At 57.8% G+C, this 18,300-nt stretch overlaps 1 protein-coding gene across 1 annotated transcript in view; it reads left to right on the forward strand.

Moving 5' to 3' along the window:
* Nucleotides 1–18,300, forward strand: part of CSPG4 (chondroitin sulfate proteoglycan 4) — a 36,147-nt gene continuing 17,847 nt past the window's right edge. Inside the window, exon 1 of the mRNA XM_081290066.1 lies at nt 1–387. Coding sequence (XP_081146192.1) covers nt 300–387 — 88 coding nt within the window. The 5' untranslated portion in view covers nt 1–299. The remainder of the gene's footprint in view (nt 388–18,300) is intronic.

Here is an 18,300-nt window from a genome sequence, read left to right on the forward strand (position 1 = left end):
GAGGGAGCAGTAAGGGTCCCCTCGACCCTGCCCTGGAAGGAGGAGCTCAGCACGGGCCCTTTAAGAAGGTTGGGGGTGGGGGCAGACGAGGGAGCCCCCGCCTGCCGCCCTCCCGAAACCCGAGCGCGGGTCGGCGCCTGCCCCGCCCCCCGAGTGAAGTACCGCGGGCGCCGAGCCCGGCCCAGCCCCGACGCAGAGCCCTCTCCGCTCGCCGCTTTGCTGTCGGGACTGCGGACTCGGGACTCGGGACTCCGGACTCCGCTACGCGTCGCGCCAGTCCTGCAGCCCAGCCCGCCGCGATGCGCTCCGGCCCGCGGAGCCCGCCTCCAGCCCCCGCCCTGGCCCTGGTTCTGACCCTGGCTCTGCTGGCCCGACGGGCATCTGCAGGTGAGTGGGGGGCTGAGACCTCTGGCTGGAGCTATGAGAGGCTCCTCAGAGGGAAAAGGGACCAGAGGGGCCAGAAGAGGACCCCAGATGAGGAGTCAAGGCAGTCTGAGCTTTCCCCGCTCCAGGCTGCGGTCTCCAGGGTTCACCCTGGGGTGGACATGGGGAACCCCAGAGAAAGCTCTTGATCTGGGTTATGGGGGACTCTGGTTGTCTGGTTGTCCGAATTTGTCCAGCTTGGGTGACCAGGAGCCCTGGAGTCAGATTGCCTAGGGCGTGGCTCTACCCTCTGGGATCGTCTAAGCCTGCCTCAATGCCATCCAGGCTCTGTGTGCCCGGCAGGCTTGGGGTGACCATGTTGGGTGCACTTTGTCACTCAGTGACAGTAGAAGTGGGCACCCCAACCACAGGTGCCATATGCCATCCATGGGACTGTTGTGTGGCGGGAAATGGAGAAGGAGCCACCCTGCCTCACCCTGTGTATGGCGCCCCCCATGCTTCAGCCATCACCTCCTGGTTGTTTCTGGCCCCCTGCACCTTCCTCTCCCATTGTTCCCAGATGGTCTTTTTTTTTTTTTTTTTTTTTTGGCTCTGGGGATTGAACCCAGGTGTTTCACCGCTGAGCTACACCCCCATACCTTTTTTAAATTTTGATTTTGAGACAGGTTCTCACTAAGTTGCTTAGGGCCTTGCTAAATTACTGCTGCTGGCTTTTAATTTACAATCCTCCTGCCTCAGCCTCTTGAGCCACTGGGATTACAGGTGTGTACAACTGTGCCTGGCTCCAGGTGGTCTCTTGGGCCCCTGGCCTCTGCTGCCACTTCCCCCTCTTCCTTCTGCCTTTGTCTCCCGCTCCTTTTCCCTCTCTCCTTACTGAGAGGCCTGGTTAGTGACAGGACCACCCATCCTTCAGCCTCCTAGAGGCAAGGCTGGAGCCCCCAAGTATCCTGTGCCCCAGGAGAGGCTTGTCCTTTAAACAGATCCAGGCAGCCACCCCCATGCCACACCTCCCTGTCCCTAGTACTAATGCCCCAGCAGGGACTGAATGAAAGTTTGCCTTCTGAAAGGTGCTTGTCTGCCTCCCCTGTCACCATGCCAGGAATCTCAACATTACAGCATTCTTCCTTTAGTGAAGGCATAGTCTAGTTATGCCATAAGAACCGTGGCCTCAGGGCCCATCGGTCATTACTACCCATGTATGAATCAGTGCTTCAGCCTACATCTTTTGGGACCAATCCCAAGAGCAACTTTGAGCAGAGGAGGGGCCTGAGCCTCCCTTCCAGGGGCCCAGGCCACACCCTTCTCCCCATCAGATGGGGAAGCCAGTTCTAAAGGAGAGCATCACGAGGTGCTCAGAAGGGAAATGAGTCAGGGAAGGACCCCCCTGTACTGGTGTGAGTCAGGGCTGAATTGCTGGGCTCCCTGTCCCCTAAGATCTCAGGGTGGGTCTCCAGAGACATGGGAAGGGGGCATCCAAGATGCCTGGGGAGGTCAACTCATCCATCCTATGCCCAAGGGAGAGATTCCCAACACCCCCACCTCCTTGGACTTCAGCTGAGGGGCAGTCTCAAGTACCACCAGCAACATGCACATCATGCCAGGCAGTGAGGAGTGCTCAGAAAAGGAAAGGCTGTACTTTGACTTATTCAGGAGACAGAAAAGCAGATTAAAACTCAAACAGCATGCTGGGCGTGGTGGCAGTTTGGGAGGTTGAGGCAGGAGGATTGCAAGTTGAAGGCCAGCCTCAGTAACTTAGCAAGGCACTGAGCAACTTGGTGAGACCCTATCTCAAAATGGAAAAAATGAAAACAGCTGGAGATGTAGCTCAGTGGTAAAGCACCCCTGGATTCAATCCTTAGTACAAAAAAAGAAAAAGAAAGAAAAAGGAAAAATCCTAGTTGTATATGCAAAGATCCAAATCAAAAGTATGGAGCAGAGGAAATCGGGATGGGACAGGGATCCCTGAAACCAGCCCTGGAGTCTGGGAAGGGAGTCAGCATTCCAGGCACTCCTTGCCTGAGCAAGAGAACTGAGGTGGTATAAGCTGAGGGGTGTTGGGATCAGAAGGCATATTTTGAGCACAGGCCAAGGAAAGCCATTGGGCTGGGGCATTGAAACCGTAAATGGCAAAATGAAGCCCATAGCCTATGCCCAGTTGGCGATTGGAAGCCAATGAAGGCTTTAGGGCAGGAAAGTAGCAAGGTGCCTGTGGAATTTTATAACATTAAGCTGATCTCTGACTTTAGGATTTGAAAATGGGGAGGGGGTGAAAGAGCTGGTATTCTCACCCCTGCCATTCCCCACCCCCACCATGCACTGCTCCCCCCTCGTCCCCCCAGCCCCTGTGCCAGGCAGAGCTCCTGTCCAACAAACCTGTCTATCACCATGCCTGGCCCAGCTCCCTACAATAGGGGCAGCCCCTACCTGAGGAAGGCTTCCCTCTCCACTGTTCTGGAGACTCCCCATCACTCATCAGCAGCCTGGGAGTCGGGCATTCTTGGACTATCTGTACAAATTGGGAAACCGAGGCCCCAGGGAGTAAGCAAGGTGTTCTAAGTCCCAAGAAGAGCTCCCAGCCCTGCGTCATTATGACCTATGGATGAAAAATGTGCCTCCAGCTCCTTCCAGGCCCTGTGGAGGCCCTGAGCAGAGGAGCAGGCCCTGGGAGAGAGGGGGTGTGAGCCAGTGCCTAGAGGACAGGCACACAAGAAAGGAGATGGCATTGATTTTTTTTTTAAGAAGTAGTTGGACACAATACCTTTATTTTGTTTATTTTTATGTGGTGCTGAGGATTGAACCCAGGGCCTCACACGTGCTAGACAAGAGCTCTTCCACTGAGCCACAACCCCAGCCCTAGAGATGGCATTTCTGTCCGTATGAAAAAAAAAAAAAAAAAAAACCTAGGAGGTCAGAAGGAGCGCAGAGCATACAGGGACGATGGCTCCTGTACCTCTTCTTTGCCCTGGCCTGGCTTGACTCTGAAAGACAGAGAGTGAGGGACTGAGGTGGGACCCCCATGCAGCGCCTGACCTGCAGGGTTTTGTTACCTGGATAGGAACTCTGAACTGAGGGGTGCTGCAGAGAGGGGCCAGAGCCTTGTCCCAGCCCACTTGGACTCTAGAAAAGCTGTCCCTGAACCAAGTGTAACTGAGCCCCCTCCCGCACCCACCAGCCCAGGCAGGATAAGAAGGGCCTTTCAGTGCTGCTGCTCCGGGTGGGAGCGGCTGGGGAGGGTGGGCCGCGCCAGGTGGGTCCTGTGGCTGGCGGGAGCGTGTGCAGCTCGCAGAGGAAGTGTATAGGCTGCCTCTGGGAACTGGGCGTGCTGCCCGAGAGGGTAGGCAGGGGAGGGGGAGTTGGAAATAGCCCTGACGTCCACTCTCACTGGCGCTCACAGATGTGGGTGCACAGAAGAGGACGCAGAGACGCATGGACCATGGGCACAGCCTTGCAGACCAACCCAGACAAAGGGGCTGACACCAGGAGCCCGTCTCAGGGGTCCCTACCTCCCAGACCTGGCCTGGGCAGCACCTTGGGGAGAAGTGAGCCAGGGTGGGGTCAAAGGGCGTTGTGCTGAGCAGGTGGACAGGGGGGTGATCCAGGGCCTGGGCCTGCTCCCTCACCACCTCCCCCCCCAAATCTTGGCACCATCAGCTCCCTTCTTGCCTCCAACATACCCTCTGACCTGGCATGGGTCCAGTTCTATAGAACCTTCTAGAGTTAAGACTTTCTCCAGGTACAGGCAGAGAATGGGTTTCACACTAACTGTATTACCATCATTCCTGAATTGGTGTGAATAATTTTGGAATGAATTAAATTAAAATGAACAGCTCTGTGCTTGAACTCTCTTTGGGGTAGGAGTTCCTAGTTCTCTGCTTCTCGGGAGGCCCCTTACTTCCAAGCAGGGCAAAGGAGGGAGCCATCTTATCCCTGAGCTCTGACCTCCAGACACCTCTTGGTGGGCCCTGGCCATGTTACAGCAGCACTGCCGGTCGGGAAACAGCCCCACAGGTCACTCCCTGGACACACAACCATGGCGTCCTTACCCACCCCAACAACAGCGGGCCTTCCTGGATCCTGCCCAGTGGCCACACCCCACAGAGGGCTCAGGCCCTCCAGCAGGGAGAGACAGCTCCTCCAGCAGTTGTTCCCCACCTCTCTAAACCCTCTACCTTTTCAGAGCAGAAGCAAATCCCCTTCAAAAAGCCCCCCACATCTTAGCTAGGGCAGCTGATGAAGCCACCTCTGTCTCAGATGTAAGGTGTTACCCCTGAGGCTGCTGTCACAGTGGCCTGGGTGGATCTGGCCAGGGGCAGTGCCTGTCTTGTTGACCATTGCTTCCTCCTGTTCCATGCCTACCCACGCCCGTCGGCTCCCAGGCCTGCCAGTTCTGGTGTGCGTTAGCCAGGCCACCAGCCATGCCTCATGCTTAAACGTTTCAGCGTGGCTGTCTCTCTGGTGGCTTAATGGTTGGTCAGTCAGTTGTCCTGGTGCGTCAGCGAGACTGCCTCCCTCCCTGGACTCTACTGCAGAACCCCCACCCCAGACCAGCTCACCCCCTGCTGTGGTTTAGCGGGAATTCGAAGCTCAGGGCAGGGAAGCTGCCGGACCAGAGTCACACAGCGCCTCCTGTAGGCCTCCCTGACCTTTGTCCCTATTCCCTGACTTGGGTGGCAGCCTCGCCCACAGGACCAGAAGCTTCCCTGGGGTGGACGTCCCCTCTGCTTTCTCTCGGGGCTCTCCATCACACTGTGAGCTCGGGGCTGGGCCCACAGAGGGCCCGGAGGCTTTCCAACAATGGCCTCTTACACCTGAGTCCAGCTGGAGGCAGCAGAGCCCGGGAACACAGGGCCCTGTCCCTCCCCAATTCATGCCTAGCAGCTCCCTGAACGTAAGTTTGTAGATTGGGTTTTTGTGTAAGATGTGGTCTTGACAGAGGGACCTGTGACTTTAAAAAGAAAAAGAAAAAAAATCTTTGAAAACTTCCTGGCTTTCAAAGACTCCCAAATCAGACTGATACCAAGGTTCCCTGGAAGATGTCCTTCACTATCTGGGGAACCTGAAGGCAGGCGGGGTGCAGGCCAGGACCCCAGCTTCCTGGCAGCCAGGCCTGGGAGCTCTGGGTCTCTCCTGCCCCAACTTCCCACTCCTGTTCTTCCTGGAAGCCTGTAACATCCTGAGCCCCCAGCGGGGAATGCCTGTGGGGCTGTGCCCTTCTCTTCCCCCCAGGGTATCAGCTTCCATGTTCAAGGTTATCCTGTGTCCCAGGGATGGCTGATGAACTAGGCCATCAGATAACCATCCATTGTTCCCTGCACCCTCCACCTCTGTCCACACTGATCTTTGCAACTGGCCTTCCCTCCCCTCCCCTCCAAGGCTCGGCCCAGCAGGACACCCTCTGGGAGACTTTTCTAACCACAGATGGTCCTGAGACCCACAGCCTACTCTGCCTCTCTCCTGGGATCCTGCCCACTCTCACTGGCCCTCTGCCCCCTGGTCCATGGCCTTCATCACCTAGCAGATGTGTGTGCATGTGCCTGTGTACACACACTCAGACACACGGCGCTATTCAGCAAGCTCTGGTAAGGAGCTTGTCCAGCCCCTGAGCCAGCAGCCCTGGGGGAAACCCCCAACTCAGGACACACAGCCTTTGGCTCCACAGACAGGGCAGAGCCTCTGGCCTGGGCCGGTCTACTCTCTGGGGACCTAAAGGGAACTGGGAAGAGGAGACCAACTTCCGTTCCCACCTAAGAGCAACCCCTTCTCCCGCCCACATTTCAGGAGGGAGCAGCTATAAATATCAATGGGCCCAGGATGCTGATTCCCACGACACCGGCCCCGCCCTGCCCCCTTTGCTTGTGCACAGCAGCTGGGGCCAGGCTGGCTGTCCTGTAGCTGGAGGCCAGCCAGGGAGGCCTCAGGCGCTGGTACACACACACACACACACACACACACACACACACACACACTTCCCACCCAGATCAGGGAAGGAACAAATCACCCTTTACCCTTTTTGGGAGTCTCCTGTCCTGACTCCCCTCTTCCCCTTCTGAGTCCTCAGCTCCCTGGGGACTACATGGGGGGCGGGGTGAGCAGGAACAGTTGCTAACATGGTGTGAGAGAGCTGGGGATTGCATTCCAGCCCTACTACTCTATGTGTGACCTTGGGCAAGTGACTTGGCCCCTCCAAGCCTCTCCGTTTTCTCCTCTCTAAAGTGGAAATAAGCCAGGCACGGTGCACACGCCTATAATCCCCACGGCTGGCTGGCTCTCCATTGCAAGTTCAAGGCCAGGCTCAGTAACTTAGTGAGACCCTGTCTCTAAATTTAAGAAAGGGCTGAGGATGTGGCTCAGTGGTTAAGCACCCTTAGGTTCAATCCCTGGTACAAAAATAAATAAATAAATAAATAAATAAATGACCAGAAAACCTCCTAGCAATTCCATGTGTTAAGGATTTAACAAGATTCTTGACCTGAAATAAACACCCAGCCGGGTCTGCACCTGAGGTCACTGTTAGGGTTACTACCGTGTTCTTCCTGGGGTCGGGCAGAGAGCAGTATGGGAGCCTTCATCAGGAGCCCTTTAGGAAGTTTCCAAGGCAAGAGCTCAGAAGAGGTGAGTCTGTGGGGGATCAAGTGGCAGAGGGGAGGTGGCTCTCCACGATGGCATCAGCCAGCTGCTGCTTACCAGCCCAGGACCCTACAAAAAGTAGGGCCCCTGCATCTGCGTGGCTGGCATGCCAAGCTCAAACCTCCCCCACCCGCAGGAGAAGCAGAGACAGCCCCTCAAAGCCCTCCAGGGCCCACTTCCAAAGGCCCACAGCCCCTGGGCAGGACACAGGAGCTAGAGGCAGCAAGAACCTGGTCAATGGGGTCGAGCCACTGACCAAGTAGAACTCAGACCTGGTCTGCAGAGCAGGTGGCTGGGGAGAAGAGAGTGAATGTCTGCTTATGGGCCAGACAGCCTGGAAGCCTATCTTTTCCTTGCTCTCTGCCAATCTCTTAGGGGCTCCCTCTTGGTATATGTAGACTCTGGCCAGGGCCCAGTGACATGAGATGACTCAACTGCCAAAACTACCATGGAGCTGTTAACCACCACCCATGATAAACAATGGTGGCTACATCATGAGGAGCAGAAATCCAGACTGAAGGAGGTGAAGGATCCTCTCTGGGGTGTTGGTAATGCCTGAGGTCCCTCTGTGTGAAATTGGAGCTGGGGAAGTGAGGGGAAATGAGTGTCCAGAGGTGGCTAGAGTGGAGCAAGCAGCCTGAGGCAGTGACAACTGCTGGGACCTTCTGGATCAGGGGCTGGCCAGAGCCTAGGCCTCCAGATTGAGATCCATCTGTGTGGACAATCTGCCTTTACCCCCAAAGGGATAACTTTTCTCCATTGGCCACTGGGCAGAATCCAGCAAGCTCCCCGGATATGTGCTAGTAGAATCCAGGCGCCTTCCCTTGGCCAAGTTTCCATCTCCAGGCATCTGGAGCCCAGCTGAGCCCTTCTAGGGAAGGATAATCAGGCGGGGTCCTGTTCCTCCAAGTACTGACAGCCCTGGGATGAGGGAGACTGTTATAGGGATCTGAGCCTGTGATAAACTGAGATACCTGGCCCTGCTGTGTGGCCTTGGGCAGACTCCTGTCCCTCTCTGGGCCTCTGAGTGGGATCTTCAGTCTTCCAGATCAGCTCTAAATTTCTGAGCTCAAGCCTATTGAGAATAGGGTAGGGGAATTATGCTTCTGTCCAGAGAAAGCAAACTGTTCATCCTGGGTCACACAGCAGGGCAGGCAGGTCCTGAAATGGGGCTGAGAGGCAGCCTCTGGCATTGGGAAATTACTTTCCTAAGTTGGCACGGAGCCCTGGGGCTCTCCCGGGAAGAGCGTAGCCGCTCCTCTCCACCCCCGGTTCCCATCTTCCACCCGCTGGCCCCAGCCCCACCCTGCCAAAAATAAACCCAGACCACCCCGTCCAGTACCCAGCAGACCCACCCGGCCCTTCACAGTTGAGTCACCGCTCAGAGCTGCTCCTTTTTTAACTGTCTGAGTCACTGGTTGTGGCTCTGGCTCCAAGACACATGCCCCAGGCTGGAGTCACCCCACCGCCCTGAGGAAGCACAGCCAAGAGGGGTCCGGCAGAGGCCAGGAGCAGGTGTGAGGCCTGTGGTGGCCTCAGCTTGTAACCTCTCAGGCTGGGGACTCCCTCCCCAGCAAGCCAGAGACCAGAGCTGTCCCCAAGAGTCCTGGCTTTGCCCTGTCCCTTCCATCCATTTGAGGCTGGGGATGTGGCTCAGTGGTGCAGCACTTCCTAGCACGCGCAGGACCCTGGCTTCCATCCCGAGTACCACAAACAACAACAATGATAAAGGATCCTGGTGACGAAGTTCACTGCAGGGCCTCCAACCTGCAACTACTAAGAACAGAGGGTCCCCAGGCCCTGGGACAGGAGGGGCTGCGGTCTGGCCTGTGGGGCAGAGGCCACAGAGATGCCTGATTCCTTGCTCACCTGGATCCAACTGAGATCCTGCCGTGCCTAGAGCACAGGAGACTCTAGGGAACAGAAACCCCCCTCTGTCTTCCTTGAGCCTCCCCTTTCCCTCTGCCCCAGGGTCATCTGGCCTGCAGGCCGCTCTCCCCAGCCCTGCTCTCCCATCTCTGGTCCCTTTTCTCTGGGTCCCCCTTCATGGAGCGCTGGTGGAGTCTGAGGTGCTTCCTCTGCTGCTGGCACCCCGGCCCTCGGCGGCCTCCTCAGTAGACATCACAGACCCCACTCCACCCAGGCCCACTTGGGACTCTGAGCCCCAGGGACCAATCCTGAGAGACATTTTCTATCCTCCTCCCTCGGGTCTCCTCCCCAGCCCCAAAGCACAGGCTACATCCTGTCCCAGCCAATTCAGGATCCCACAGGCACTTCCTTGGGGGCTAGGGGTGGGCAGGGGCCTGGGAATGGCCCCGCCCCGCAGCCCCTGCCTGAGCAGGAGCCTGCATGGCCTCAAACCAGTCCCTCCGTCTGTGGCTATGGCCCCCAGCTATAAATAGGGGCTCTGAGTCCATTTTCTTAAAAAACAAGCACCAGACTCGGTCACCACAGGCCCAGAAAAGCACTCCCTGCCGGGGCAGTCCCCACCCTCTCTGGCCTTTGAGCACAGGGGCCCTGGAGGGCTGGAAAGCAGGGGTGCGGCCAGGTGGCAGAGAGCTGGGGTGGGCTCCCAGGGGGCCAGGCGGGGATGTGGCCGCCACTGGCGCCCTGCAGCAGCCCTCCCTCCTCCCTTTCCATCTTCTTTCACTGTCCCCAAGACTCACAGTGTTCACAGAGAGGTGGCAGTACCGCAGATCCCCAAGTCCTAGCTGAGCGTCTTTGAACCCCAGTTGAAGAGAAGGTGCCTTGGGTTGGGGGTGGATGGACTGGTTCCTGCAGGAACAAAGGGGCAGAAGAGCTTTGGGGTACGGGGCAGGACAGGGAAGGCCCGGTCCAGCCCAGGCAGGGAATGGGGACCTGCTAGGTGTCCATGAGAAAGCCCAAGGTCCAGTAAAGCTGGTGTCGAGTGTCCAGGGGAGGTGACAGGAAAGCCTGGCTGGCAGTGGCAAGGCCATCCCTGGGCTCCAGTTGTGCTGGGGTCTGGAGGCCTGGCCCTGGGGGAGGGAGGCTTGGAAGGCGCCCAGGCAAGGAAGGAGGATGCAGGGACCCAGTTCAGGTGAGCTGTGGCTGCTGCTAGAGGGACAGGAAGGTCCTTGAACCAGACAGGGATGGCACAGAGGAGAAGGAGACAAACTTAAGAGAGAGTTTAGAAGCAGGATTGAGAGTCTGGGTATTCGTCACCTTTGGAGAGGGAGGAAGAAGAGGGTCTAGGGTGACTCAGGTTTCTGCCCAGCAGTGGCTGCTGGATAGACCTTCACTGACTGGAGAGCAGGTTGGGGAGAGGTGACTCTGAGGCCAGCTTATGGTGGGTGGTCTTAGATGTCCTGTGGGCACATCAGCTAAGAGGCCATGTCTGAGGTTGGAGGAGAAAAGGTGGGTGAGAGAGAGTGGGAGCCGTGAGCCTGGCCCCTGGGGGCCGCGGGGCTGACAGTGCCAGCTGGAGGGATCCTGCCCAGGAGGTGAGACCTCAGCATGGGGACCTCTGGAGGGCCACAGCCTCCTACTGGCAGTGCCTGGAGCTTGCTGCATGCCTGTCTGTGTGGGGAGCTCTGCCTGATGGAACCCCTCTAATGGGGCCAAATGCCACCTCCATTTGATCCCTTTAGTTCCCCAGATGCTAATGTTCCCCCTGCAGCCCGTGTCCGTGGGTCTCATGATGTGCAGGTAGCTTGTCAGGGGACATGGGCCCTAGGTCTGTCCTTAGGAGCTTCTAGCCCGTGGGGGTACAGCGCAGTGGACGAGTGCGTGCTTGGGCCAAGGTTGGGGCTCAGTGGTAGAGCATTTGCCTGGCACATGAGAAACACTGGGGTCGATCCTCAGCACCACATAAAAATAAATAAAGGTACTGTGTCCACCTACAACTAAAGAAAAAAGGAAAAGTGTGCATGCTTAGTGTAATGTAAGCAAGGCCCTGGGGTGGATTCCCTGCACCAAAAAAAAAAAAGCAGCAGCTTCCATCCTGGCTAGGCTTATGGCCATTTATACTAGAGGTGGTTCTGCTGTACCCACTGAGGTGACCACAGCTTTCTGCCAGGCACTGACCCTGGGATCCAGGCATATATCATTCTCCCCTCTTAGGCCCCTTTCATGGATGGGAAAACTGAGGCCAGAGAAAGCATGAGGCGCGTGTCTCTGAATGACATGGGGGAGGCCTCTGACCTGGCATCTGCTCTGGACAAGGGACTTTTTTCTGGGTCATTCTGCTCATCTTCACTGTGTGTCACATGGGGAACTAAGGATGAGATGGCCATGGCTTTTCCAAGGCGCATGGCCACCGGGCTTCAGATCCAAGCCACTATCCAGATCGAGGACCATTGTTTCCTGCCCCAGCTCACACACTCACACTCTCCAAGGTAGCCTGCCAGGCAGGGGAGCCCAGCCACGTCCCCACAGCCTTGTCCTTAGGACCTTCTTGCCCCGTGGCTGCCGAGCCAAGGAGAGACTGGGAGAAGAACAGTAGGTTCCCTGCTCTGAATCCTGCCCAGGGTACAATCCAGACCCCCTGCCCTCCTGACCCCTTCCTGACCTTCAAGCCCCCCAGTGGGCAGGGCTGGCACTAACAGTCTTCTGGACCTGGCCACCTCCCACCAGCCCCCGAGGCAGGTCCCTTCCTCTTCTGGCATCCCCAGAGCCAGACCTCACAACCCCTCCAGAAGAGGCTGGGCTGGCGGCCCAGCAGATGCTTTCCTGCCCCGCCCACCCCCACCCCTCCCTGACACAGGGAGCCTCAGGGGGGCAAGAAGGGAAAAAGTGTGTCTCCAAAGGCGCAGGCCACGGGCCAGCTCTCACACCCTCCTCCACTGCAGCCAGGGCAGATGTTCCACTTCCGATCCACAGCCCGATTTTTGTGCCGGGGATGTTGCACACACACACCCTGTCGACACCCCCAGCACCCAGCCCCGGCCACACCCAGCTCCACCTCTGCTCCCCTGAGGCCGAGCCTGAGGGAGTGTCCTCTCTGAGCCTCAGCTTCCTCGCCTGTAGAATGGGAGCCGGAGGAGCTGGGTGGCCCCACGCCAGGTGACTTCCTCCTCTTTCTCTTTCCAGCAAGAGGGGCCACTGAGATGAGAGCCCCCCCCCGCCCCCCCCCCCCCCCCCCCCCGTCCCCTAGGTCCTGGAAAGCCAGGGACTGGGGATGTGGAAAAGAGCCAGGAGATCCACCCATCTCCCCGAACAAGGAGGAAAATTATAAGGCAGGGAAAAGCCTCCTGGAATGGCTCCCCACCACAGCAGCCCCACCCTCTGGGCCCGGGCCTGGGGAGCAGTAGTGCTTCACAAAGACGCCATTGAAGCCCTTCCTCCCCTCCCACCCCTCCAGCCTGGGCTGGACTCTGGGCTGCTGCTTCCCTCAAAACCTCTCATTTTCCCTCCCACTTCCTCTGTGCCCCACATGGCCCCAGGGTTGGGACACATGGCTGGGAGCCCAGAACACCAGTCTGCCCCTGTAGGCCTCCATGGACCAAGCTCAGCATCCACCACCCCACCCATCCCCTGCTGTCTGTCCGGGGGCACTCATCTTCCAGAGGAGGGCCCTAATTTGGAAATATGCCCTAATATATGCCCCTCTGCATGGTGACTCATGGCACTTGGTTAGAGGACCTGTAGCTGAGGCCAGCGCCCAGGGGGCCAGAACTGAAGCAAGAGCCAGGGAAATCACTTTCCTGCCCTGGCCTCCTTTGAAAGGGACCGGAAAGGCAACGAAAGGAGAAGGTCAAGTGCCTGGGGTGAGAGTCTCGTGACTCAAGAGTTCTGGGGTGGAGTGGGAGGGAGCCACCCTGACCCCAGCAGAGGTCTCCGCAGTGCCTATTTGTGGAGGCCGTCCACCCTGAGCCCTGTGGAGCCTGGCATTCAGCTCTCCACCGGGATGAGGTCTTGTCACCTGAGAGGGATGGCTGCCATGTTAAGTTCCATATGATTTTGAACTAATCTCCCACTGTCTGGAGGCAAATCTTGAGCCAGCAGAGGAGCAGTGGCTGCTGGTTATAGAACCATCTGGAATCAGGGATTTAGAATGGCTAAAAACCCATGACTGCTGTGTGGGCTGCAGGTGTGGGGTCTGCAGCTCCCAGACAGCAATCCCGGCCAGCAATGAGCCATCTAGCCTTGGCTCTGGTGACCCCACTGTCATGTCATCCCTGGGCAGGCTATGTTGTCCCTTGGGTCTGACCTGAAGTCTGCCCCCTGTAAATCCCATGGCACCTTCAGAGTAGCAGGGTTGGGGGGAGGGTAATAACTCAAGTTTGGGACAGCCAAGCCTTGTGGGGGTGATAATGGAGGGTTTGCTGGGGAGGAGGTTCCGGAGAGGCTGGCACCTGAGCAGGTCCAAGAGGCAGTGTCTCCCTCATGATGGGAGCCCAGACAGGAGGCAGACACAAGGCAGGGAAGGGGCCCTCCAGTCCTGTCCAGTGTCCAAAGTTCACAGTGGACCAGAGTGTGGACCCAGGGTTCCCATCCTTACCACCCACTCACCTCCTCATTGCCTGTGGCTGCTGACCCAGGCACACCCACACACCACCCACACGGCCATGCAGGCTCCGTGCCCTCCGCACATCCCTTTGCTGTCCTTCCTTGGAGATGGGAGAACCAGCCCAGAGCAGTAGCCCCACAGGCTCTGCCTGCAAATCAGAGACCTGTCCACCCCACCCCACCTCCTGTAAGTGTCCCTGGCCTCAGGGCCGAACACTGGTGTTAAGAAGAGCTGATCCCGTCAACCTGGGTGGTGTGGTGGCACATGCCTATAATCTCAGCCAGGAGGCTGAGGCAGGAGGATCCCAAGTAGTCTGGGCAACCCCTAACTCAAAACAAAAAAAGGCTGGGGATGGAGCCCTTTGATGGCCCAGGTGGTAGAGCAACCCTGGGTTTAATTCCTAGTACTGAAAAAAAAAAAGAGAGAGAGAGTGAGGGTGTCCCTTGTAGCTCCAAGGGAAGGAATCTGGCCCATGGTCTAGAGGGCTGGGTGACCTCAAAGAGGGCCTGGCTGCTGGAGCGGGGCACCAGGCCCACTCCTGCTCTCTCACACAAGGCCAGCATTCAGCCTCCAGGTGGGCCACCCCCAACACACCCATCCTTGAGGGGAGACAGAGAGGACTTCATCCCTGCCTTGCCCTCCCACGCACTGCACACCATGAGCCCCTCAGGCTACCTCAGACTCCAGCCTCTCCCAGACCTGCCACCCCTGGTGCCAAACCCCAAGGGGCTATGGTGGAGAAGTCCAGCTCCACCCAGGCGGGACTTCTCCCTCCCCCGCTGGCCCCCTCCTCCCTCCTGTCCAGGGAGGTAGGGCCTCTGCCAACATCCTACCTTCTCTGTCCTCTATCTCTTGCCTCTGCCTTGGTCTGAATCCCTGGGTTTACTCTGTGGAGGAGAGCATCTTCATTTCATTTCTTTTTTTTTTTTTATCCTTTGATACTAGAAATTGTACCCAGGGGCACTTAACCACTGAGCCACATCCCAACCCTTTTATTTTTTCTTTTGAGATTGGGTCTCACTGACTTGTTTAGGGCCTTGCTAAGTTGCTGAGGCTGGCTTTGAACTCACGATCCTCCCGCCTCAGCCTCTCTGGCTCCTGGGATTACAGGTGTGCGCGACCACGCTGGGCTTCTTATTCTAAGTTTCAGTCTCTCTCTCAGGCTCACTGTCTCCAGGTTGGCTCTCGCATCCCTGCCTTCTAGCGTTTGTGAATGAATGAATGATGAATACGCACCCCCTTCCCAGCCACCTCTCCCTTAGAGCAGCACTCAGTGCCCCCCAACACTCCCATGCCCGGGTTTCCAGGCCCACCTCAGCTGGGCTCTGGGCATTTCTCACTGGCCGTCCTGCCCAGTGGCTCTGGGCTCCCACTTACTCCCTTATAAAGTCAGGCAGCAGCAGACACCCAGGAATGCTGCCACCGCCCATGACGCATGCCGGCTGTGGGGCCTGCCTGGCTGCCCCCAGGCAAGCGGGAATGTGGCGGGGAGCAGGGCACAGAGGGATCCGCTGCCAGGGAGTGGGGTGCCCCCAGGGAGCCTGGGAAGCAGGCCTCAGGTGGCTAGGCCGGGAACTGCAGCTCTTTCTGCCTCCCTGTCAGGTGCTTCTCCCCTGCAGCCTCCGTGTGTCTGTCTGGGAAGTGCAGTCTATCGCAGGCTTGGGCTGCAGACAACTTTGATATTGGGGGACTCAACTCCCAGGAATTGAGGGTACAGGGTGGGGATGGCTGGAGGCCCCAGGCCTGATTCCCCAGACTGTCCTAGGGCAGGAGGAGCCAAAGACCAAGCTAGGGAAGGACCAGGGCAAAATAGAGGTCCAGGCTGGCATGCATAGCAGAGAGGACAAGACAGAGACAGGGACAGAGGCAGCTGGCATGTCCCCAGACATCCTGAGAACTCTGCAGGCTCTGCAGCAGCCTCAGGTTAGGAAAGGCTGGGGCCTTGCCCTGCCAGGCCAGGAGCCTAATGCACTGAGGTGCTCCCCACACAAGGACCCCTTGTCCCAAGAACCTACTGACAGGCAGAAGGTCGGGCATATGATAAGAAGCAGGCCTCGTGCTTAGGGCTCCCCGGGGGCAGGGACCAGGTCCCCATTCACACACATCCCAGGGATGCCCCCAGGGAGCCAGGAGATGCCAACACAGCCCATGACCTGCCAGATGGTGGCTTGCTGGGGGACCCTGAATCAGGCTTCATCTGCCCATCTGAAGGGGATTGGCAGGAAAGGACACAGGGCTTTTTCTATGCCCTCAGGTCTCAAGAAGAACAGAGCCGCCCCACCCTGGGCCCAGGCAACAGCGCCCTGCACATCAGAGCCCTGTTCTGGGAGGAAGGGTGGGCAGCTGAGGGCTTCTCCACCTTCGGCCGACCTCTTGGATGAGCGCCAGCGGGAGGGGCAGGAGCCCTGCAGGAACACACGGCTGCTTTCACACCGCCAGGCCCAGCCAAGCAGCAGCGGGCAAGCACTAAGGGGCAGGACAGGCCTGGGCACAATCGCTGCTCTGTCCTGTTAGCTCCCGGCCCACACGCGCACACACACAAACACATAGCCTTACGCAAACTCAGAGCACACCCCGTCAGCCACCCACTTGCACATACTCGCGAGTACACATCTGCATAGCCCTGGATACTTCCCTATGCACCTTCCTCCAGACAGGGAAGCCCAGGCCCACGGCGGTCCTCCTGCTCCTCTGCATGTCCCTCAGGTCCTCAGGGCATCCTGCTCCTTCTATGCTGAAGGTTTGGTACGACCCTGGCAGTCTATACCATTAACCTTCTGCACATCCATACTGGAGAGCAGACTCCTGGACCTGGAAGGGACCTCCAGGATCAGTCCCCAGAGTCAGAAGTGAGAAGGGGCGGGAAGGAGTGTCCATTTCACAGAGTGGTACCACTGAGACCTGACCTGCCAGTGAATGGAAGAGTCTACCCAACTGCTGCAAGTCTGGGCTGGTGTTTTGATAAATCTTTGGGGTCAAGAGAATGGAGGGCAGGTCTCAGCTGTGCTGATGCCTCGTCACCGCCCATCTCTCCCCACTACACTGCCCTAATCTGACCACTACACCTGTCGTGGCTCACGCTGCTTTTTCCTTCTGCTTCTCTACCTTCTAGAGCCATTAGGGGATGAGGGGGCAGAAACGTCCTCTGCCCCACTGAAGGAGGACCTGTGTATTGCCACTGGCCCCTCACGTGGCCTCACTGCCCACCTCAGAGATGGTCTCTTCCCCTTCCTCTCTTCGTCTGTGGCACCCTCACCTCCTCCAGGAAGTTTTCCGGAGTTGGCTCAGTTGGAGGCCTCTTTATCCTGCACCCCTCTACATTCAAAGCCCCCTTCAGCTGCTCCCCAACCTCCAGGACAGGGATTCTGGGTTCTTGCAACTGTAGCCCATCAGAGAGGGTAAGAGGGGCAGAAGAAGAACAGAAGTAGGGGGAGAGGCTCTGTCAGAGTTTCCAAAGCCCTGGCCAGCGAGGCCTCTGCCGGGACAAGGGGCTGCCTGGCCTGCGTACTCCAGAGCACAAGGCAGCCAGTGTGAGCCCCTCCTCGCCTGTACCCACAGGAAACAGCAGGGCCCAGCCCCTCAATAGGCCCATTCACACCCCAGCTCTCTGGAAAGTACCTCTGCTTCCTGCCGCCCTCCCACTCTGGCCCAACAGACTGCTGCTGTCTCCTGTGGGAGGGGGCTGGCCGCAGGTGGCTCAGTGGTTAGGGCCAGCCATGTACTTCAGTTCCTGCCTGGCCCAGCGCCCTGGCTTCCACCACATCCCAACCAGTTTACGTACACCTTCAGTGCAAGGGAGTGTGAGTGGGCTGGCTCCCACCAGGGGAGGGAGAGGCGCCCCCTTCCTTGTGGGGGACCAGCAGGTCAATGTTTTGCAACAGGATTTCTAGAGGGGAGGGGGAGTCTTGATTTGACATGTTTACTTCTTTCCATGATATAAATATTCTCCCTGTGGGCAACATCACCTGGCTCACCAAATTCCTGAAACTTTAGCACTTGGCTCTTGCCAGCTGCTGTGAGCCACCCCAGCCCATCTCCATGGTGGCTCCATCCTGTGGGGGCTGCGTGCCCCATCCTCTGTGCCACGGCTGCCCTCAGTTTAGCATGCTGTGTTGTGCTCTTAAGAAGCAATGACCTGCCAGGCATGATGACACATGCCTGTAATCCCAGCAGCTTGGGAGGCTGAAGCAGGAGGATCATGAGTTCAAAGCCAGCCTCAGCAAGTTAGCAAGGCCCTATCTCAAAGTAAAACACAAAAAGGGCTGGGGATGTGGCTCAGTGGTTAAGCGCCCCTGGGTTCAATCCCTGGTACAAGAAGAAGCAGAAGCAATAGCCTTGCCTATAGGTGCCCCTATAGGCACTCACCACCTGCCAGTTTCCTGGTCTGTCCCTTACTGGCCTGAGGTGTTCTGGGCCTGCTGAGCCCACTGAGCTGCACCTGCCCGGATGCTTTATCATTCTTCCTTGATCCTGTTAGCTCCCAGACAAGGTTCCAGTGTTACTAGCAGTGCTGGCAAGAGAAGGTGCTGGAGGGGATTCCAGCCCAGCCTAGGAAAGAGCGATATCTTTCTTGCACATCCCTCCCGGGGCACACAAGGCTCAGGCCCCTCCAGTGGCTGATGCTACTTCCTCAGGCAGATGTCAGCTGGCTCAGGCTGGCTGGGGACCAGCACGTGTGTGGCTGGTGCCAGATTATCCCTATCAAGGCCATCAGCCTGTGCTTATTCACGGGGTTTCAGGGGAGCCCAACAGAGCTGAGTCCTCCTTTCCCCCACTCCTGTCTGCCCCCCCCCACCCCGCCCTAGCTCTGGACATCTGCA

This window comes from Spermophilus citellus (assembly GCF_964194105.1).
Source record: "Spermophilus citellus genome assembly, chromosome: 4".
NCBI lineage: Eukaryota > Metazoa > Chordata > Mammalia > Rodentia > Sciuridae > Spermophilus > Spermophilus citellus.